Consider the following 6,055-nt stretch of genomic DNA (forward strand, 5'->3'; position numbering starts at 1 on the left):
ATTGTATCGCTCAACAAATATTGATACATATCGTATCGTGACCAGAATATCATATATCGTATCGTATTGTGAAATTATTGTATCGCTACACCCCTATCAGGAGTCTGGACAAGAACCACTTCAGAGGAAGACTGGGTTCAGGCTCCACATTGACACCTGCTGTCTGTGTGATGTCACTGAGTTGTGGAGGTTCTGATTGGCTCATGAGGCCAGATGAGCTCACCTCTCCACCAGCAGGTCCAGCAGCTCCCCAGGCCGGCAGAAGGACCGGTACGTGGTCAGAAAGGTCCGGACAAAGTTTGGATCTATGGAAACAGGAAACATGACTGAGTGGTTCTGGTTCAGAGAGTGTACCAAGGACCAGGTTCAGAGGTTCTGGAGAACCGGTTCTGAACCAGCTCCCATTGGGAGGTCCTTCTACCAGGCCTACCGACCCTTTTCCTGGCTGAACCGGGTCAGGCAGGCGGACCGGTCCCAGACCTGGTGGTGATGCATTTAAAGCCCAAAGGTAATTAAAGACACCCTGTCAGCAATGTTACATCAATAATTAATACGATTCCATCCACCCATCCATCCACTTTCTTCCTCTTATCCAGGATCGGGTCACGGGGGCAGCAGCTTCAGAAAGGAGGCCCAGACTTCCCTCTTCCAGCTCCTCCAGGAACCCCAAGGCGTTCCCAGGCCAGCCAAGAGACATCGTCCCTCCAGCGTGTCCTGGGTCTTCCCCTCCTCCTGGTGGGACTTTAACTCCTCACCAGGGAGGCGTCCAGGAGGCATCCTGACCAGATGCCTGAGCCTCAACTGGCTCCTCTCAACATGGAGACCATAGATGAGGGTAGGAACGTAGATCAACCGGTAAATCAAGAGCTTCGCTTTTTGACTCAGCTCTCTTCACCATGACAGACTGGCACTGTACCAGTCTGTCATGGTGAAAAAGTTGAAAAAGACATGAGCTTTTCAGCTATAAAGACATGAGCTGAAAAGGCTCATGTCTTAATAGTAATAGTAAACATTTTAGGAGACATAGAATAACTGAATCTTCAGACGGTGAATCTAGCAGCTAAGAGAAAGCAGCGCTAAAGTCGCTACCGCTAACACTTCCAGGGAGTCCAGATCTTCATGCTTGGCTAAACCAGAGACACCGCTACGGAAAAGGATGTTGGGTGGAAGAGGAAGGTTGGCGGTCATACTTCCGTTTCCGGTGTTATTTGGCGCCATAGCGGATTATGCTAATCTTAGTCGTTGGTTGGTCCGTCTGCGCCTCAGTCATTGGAAAGTTAAAAACATGGAAAGTTCCCCCTGCACTCACCTGCATACAGATGGAAGGTGAGCCTCTCGATGAGCTTCAGGACCGTCCCGGCTTTAATGACGGGGATGCCAGACTTAGACTGGACGCTGTCCTCAAACACAACGTTCTGGTCCGAGTCGGGTTCGGCGAAGCGGTACCGCCGGACCGACGGCAGCCGCATCTGCTGCTCCTCGTCCTGCAGCAGCGCCTGGTCCAGCATGCGCTCCAGCGTCCCGCGGTACTGCAGCGACACCAGCGCCGCCATCCAGCCGTTCTTCTCCTCCGCTGACTTGGCGGCGAACAGCACGCCGCCGCCGTCCTTCGGCGCCACCTCAAAGGCGTGGCGCCACTCGCCGTCCCGGTCCTCCCGGTCCACCACCCGGACCTTCCGCATCAGGAACTTCTCCTTGAGACGGAACTCAGCGGCGGCGGCGCCGGGCAGCCGCGGCGGCGCGTGGCCAGCCTTGCAGCTGATCATCAGACCGTCGAAGAGGAAGATGTGGCGCTCGTGCTTGGCACCGACGCGGCTCAACGTGCCCTCCATGATGAACTCATTACAGCACTGGGCGATGTCCATCCCCTCCCAGCCGTCGATGCTCCGCTGGACGTCCTTCATCCTCCTGATGGCCAGGTGCTTACTCTTTACTTGCTGGCTGTGGAGCCGGCAGGCCGGCTCGCTAAGGAAGAGGAAGAACAGACAGGTCAGAGGAGGAAGAGGAAGCGGAGGACCAGAGAGACATGGGGACTCTAATGGACACGTTGGACATGTGCCCCTCATGTCCCACTGTCTATTCTTTTTTAGCCTTTAAACTATTTCAGCTGACATACTGCTACATGTTTTTCGGAGCCATCTTTAAACGCACCATGAATGTTTACATGCCAACACGCTTTACTCAACTGTACGTAGCATTTATGTCGCTCCATATTGATAACTAGTTTGTTTTAAATATCCGAAATCCTTCGAAACTGTTGACTTTTCCTGATCTAGCTCCAGTTTTCACTCCAGCTGTGTTTGTTTTTAAGCAGCAGGTTGTTGCTAGGCACCCGAAGAGTGGGTAGTCGATGCCACCCAGCTAACTTTGCTGGTTGAATGGCCAGCAGTGAGGTTCATGAGTCTGATGGCGCATTCACACCAAACACGATTTGAGCGTCACGCGCGTCCAGAGCAAAATGTCTCACTGGACAAGCGTCAGACGGGTTTTGAAGCTCGAAACACGTTCGGTGTGAATTCTGCTGCAAACTCCTCTAGAGTTTGATCCATCCATTCCAGGCTGGATGGATGGATGGATCCATCAAAGCTGCAGCAATTAACTTTTATCAGAAATGTTTTTTACTTACTGTATTTTCCGCACTATAAGGCGCACCTAAAAGCCTTCAATTTACTCAAAAGCCGACAGTGCACCTTATAATCCAGTGTGCCTTATATATGGACCAATATTGAGCCACAACAGGTCTAGGAACTACGGTAAGCAGCCGCCAACTTCATTTTCGCCAGTAAAAGAAGAAGCGCGCGGTGCATGCTGGGATAGAACGCTGGTTTGTTAATAAAGTTTGACTGACCTATCTACCTACATCAGGTGTCTGCAGGTCATTTAGCATCACGTTCTCCCACGCCCCGGCCCAGGAAGGCTCTCCTCGCCAGAGTCGGACTGTTTTGTTGACATTCTCTTTAGTGCAGCTCCATCTAGTGGATGCATAACGTAACTCCAGCCTCTACTGTAGCGTCTATTCTATGCGCCTTATAATGCGAAAAATACGGTATTTATTATAAAATATTTACTGAAACTGTCTCCATGTTGTAACAGCATAATCAGAGAACAGATCAATCTCAGATCTCCACCTTTGGTGAAGAAATGCACCAAAAACAACCAATCAAAGCCAGGAGGAGGGGCTTGGTGTGACAAATCAACCTTATGTACTCACTACTAAATGTGCTAATGACAGAGAAACAACTTACCACTACACAAAAACCGCTTACCCACCGTTGTCAGTGGCTATGCTAACTAGCCTGAGCATCCATAGCAGGCTATGCTAGCTGCAGCGTAGCAGAAAGCTAGGGGTTAGCTGACACGTCCACCTGGGCTTCACCTGTGTAGTTCTGTTTATCCAGAAAAGTTAGTCAGGGTGAGTAGTCATTTGTGATCGGAAGGTTGTAGGTTCGATTCCAGTGTCCTCCTGCCTCATGTCGATGCGCCTCTGGCCACTTAACCCCAAACTGCCTACCGATCTGCGTATCGGTGTATAAATGTGTGTGTGTGTGTGTGTGTGTTTGTGAATGTGACTGTAGTGTAAAGTGCTTTGAGTGGTCAAAATAAGGCTTGAACTTGGATAAAAGTTCAGTCCCTTTACCGTGTAGCTGGAAGGAAGACGTCTGGCCAGGTGTGTTCCTACCTGAGCCTCCGCTTGGCCAGGCTCCTGGAGCAGATCCTCTCCAAGCTGCTCTGCAGGTTCAGCAGCGCCGTGATGGCCTGACGAAGACACTCCTTATCCTCCTCATCCTCGCTGCGCTCTTCCAGTTGCTATGGAAACACAACCAGAGTCAGGGGCACCTGCACAGGTACAGCAGGACCAGAACCACAAACCAGACCTGCAAGGTTCTGGCCCAACTGGAAACCAGAGCGAGCAGAACCCCAGGGTTTCCCCCAGAAAACTTGCTAAGCCCAGTGGTGGGGGCGTCGAGGTGGTCCACCGTGTTTTTGTATTAAAAGATGTTGACAGAAAATATTAAAGTATTACTGTGTAATTTATATGTTACAGGAAAACATCTCCAGTGAAATGCTATTTAAACCTGCAACTAGTCTAAAAACAACAAATTTGCTCGTCTCTTTAATCCAAATTAAGTCAGCGGCTCCATCAGGCCCCCAAGAGCTTCAGGGGCCCATAAATCCTATTATTTTAAAACAGACCACAGATACATAAATGTAACACGTGTTTATTGAGATGATCAATGCTGTTAAATTTGATTCAATTGTTTAGGCATACATAAATTAAAAGATTTGAAATTGTTTAACATTTAAATACAAGATTTTAAGGAGCTGGCAAGTTTACTTTGTAAAACTTCAAAGAACAATATTCATAATTAGAATGTTTTGTTACCATAGTAACAATCTGATGCTGTGAGTTTAATCTTTGAGTTTACAAATCCAAATTAGTAAACTGTGATTATAACTTATTGCTTTTTAGGCTGGCCAATTAAACTACTCCCTTCTCCCGTATTTCACTAAATCTAACACAGAAGCTGCTAGAGGTGCTGATGATTGTAGCAGCTGGAGGGGCCCCTAAGTTAAAGTCTGCTCCAGGCCTCATGCAGCCTTGGACCGGCCCTGCATGATGAGTTAAATCTGCTGCACTGCGCAGAGATGCGCAACAAACGGGGGTTTTGGCTTTAGCAGCTCTTCCATTTCGTGTCTGTTGAGTTTTAATTGTCACAGAAACTTTTCTGGTTGGTCGAGTTTATGGGACGAGTTTCTCAGATCTCCGCGCGCATTAACTCTAAGTAGACAACGCATTGATATGGTTTGATGCATCGTGTAACCGGAAAAATAATTATAAAATAATATAAAATCTGCGTGATGCGTGACTCCGAGGAGAGCGTTAAAGCTCCTCACCGGGCTGAACCTGCATGATGATTTTAGCGCTGCTCGTTTTCCACTAACGCTCCGGCCAACCGAGACCACAGACATGAACTTTACAGGGAAGACAGACATAGAGCCACACGCTGGGCAGCGTGTTGAGATGGAAACGTCGCATATAATTGTTCGTTCACAGAGATAAATTATTCTCACCGCTCCACAACGCGCCTCTGAATTCGCTACAAGTTATTCCTGCGGTTCACATTGAGCTGCAACCAGAGCTACGCGGCGGGTTTTAAACTCTTACCCAGAGTTTCTCCAGAGGATCATAATTCCTTTGGAATAAAGTTGATGTAAATATCCATACAGGTCAGCCTGAGTCCAGTTTGAGTGAAAGGAGGCGCGCTGAGGCAAAGCGCAGAGGCGCCAGCTGTGATTGGTCCGCGCTGGGGTTAAAACCTGTCTATTACAAATCTATCATTTAGGAATAAATCTGCTCTGCTAGTGAAATGCTCAAAGCAACAGAGACGCTTGCAGCCTGGCATAAAAAAAAAAAAAAGCGATTTTTTTTTTTCTCTATTTATTTTCCTCGAAACGTAAACAAGGCTTAGCCTGGCGGCGAGGCTAGTAAAGCATGGCGGGCCGCCAGGCTTATAATACACTGGGGGAAACCCTGGAACCCACAGGATCACTGACTGGTTCTGGACCGGTTCTGACCCAGTAGCTCAGCAGAACCTAGGTCTTTGTTTTGGACCTGGGCCCATCTGCTGTTGGACCCTGAGAGAGAGCAGGTGGCAGAGAGGAGAAAGAGGTGGAGGAGAGGTGGAAGAGAGAGATGGAGGAGAGGAGAAAGAGGTGGAGGAGAGATGGAGGAGGGAGGTGGAGGAGAGGTGTGTGACCTTGAGTGTGTCCAGCAGGTGCAGGCAGTGGTAGACGGGGGTCAGCAGCAGCCTGGGCAGGACGTAGCGGACGGCTTCTTTAAATCCCTCACAGATGGACTGGAACAGAGGATGAAGAGGTCCGTCTTCATCAGCCACATCATCATTCTGTATTTAAAGGGACCCTAACCCCAATAAGAGAAGAAGAAGCCAACTGCTGGCTGCGCCTCCATTAGCACTGCTAGCTCCACAGCCTTTAGCGCTGCTAGCTCCACAGCCTTTAGCGCTGCTAGCTCCACAGCCTTTAGCGCTGCTAG

The 6,055-nt window shown here is 49.1% G+C and overlaps 1 protein-coding gene across 2 annotated transcripts in view; it reads right to left on the bottom strand.

Moving 5' to 3' along the window:
• The window catches only part of sos1 (son of sevenless homolog 1 (Drosophila)), a 27,613-nt gene that overhangs the window by 14,881 nt on the left and 6,677 nt on the right, over positions 1-6,055 (bottom strand). For both annotated transcript variants that reach the window (XM_007543688.2, XM_007543687.2), the window contains exons 8-11: positions 5,760-5,858; positions 3,680-3,807; positions 1,310-1,965; positions 224-305 (exon numbers count right to left, since the gene is read on the bottom strand). In XM_007543688.2, coding sequence (XP_007543750.1) covers positions 224-305; positions 1,310-1,965; positions 3,680-3,807; positions 5,760-5,858 — 965 coding nt within the window. The remainder of the gene's footprint in view (positions 1-223; positions 306-1,309; positions 1,966-3,679; positions 3,808-5,759; positions 5,859-6,055) is intronic.

Source organism: Poecilia formosa, unplaced genomic scaffold (genome assembly GCF_000485575.1).
Source record: "Poecilia formosa unplaced genomic scaffold, Poecilia_formosa-5.1.2 Scaffold878, whole genome shotgun sequence".
Lineage (NCBI taxonomy): Eukaryota > Metazoa > Chordata > Actinopteri > Cyprinodontiformes > Poeciliidae > Poecilia > Poecilia formosa.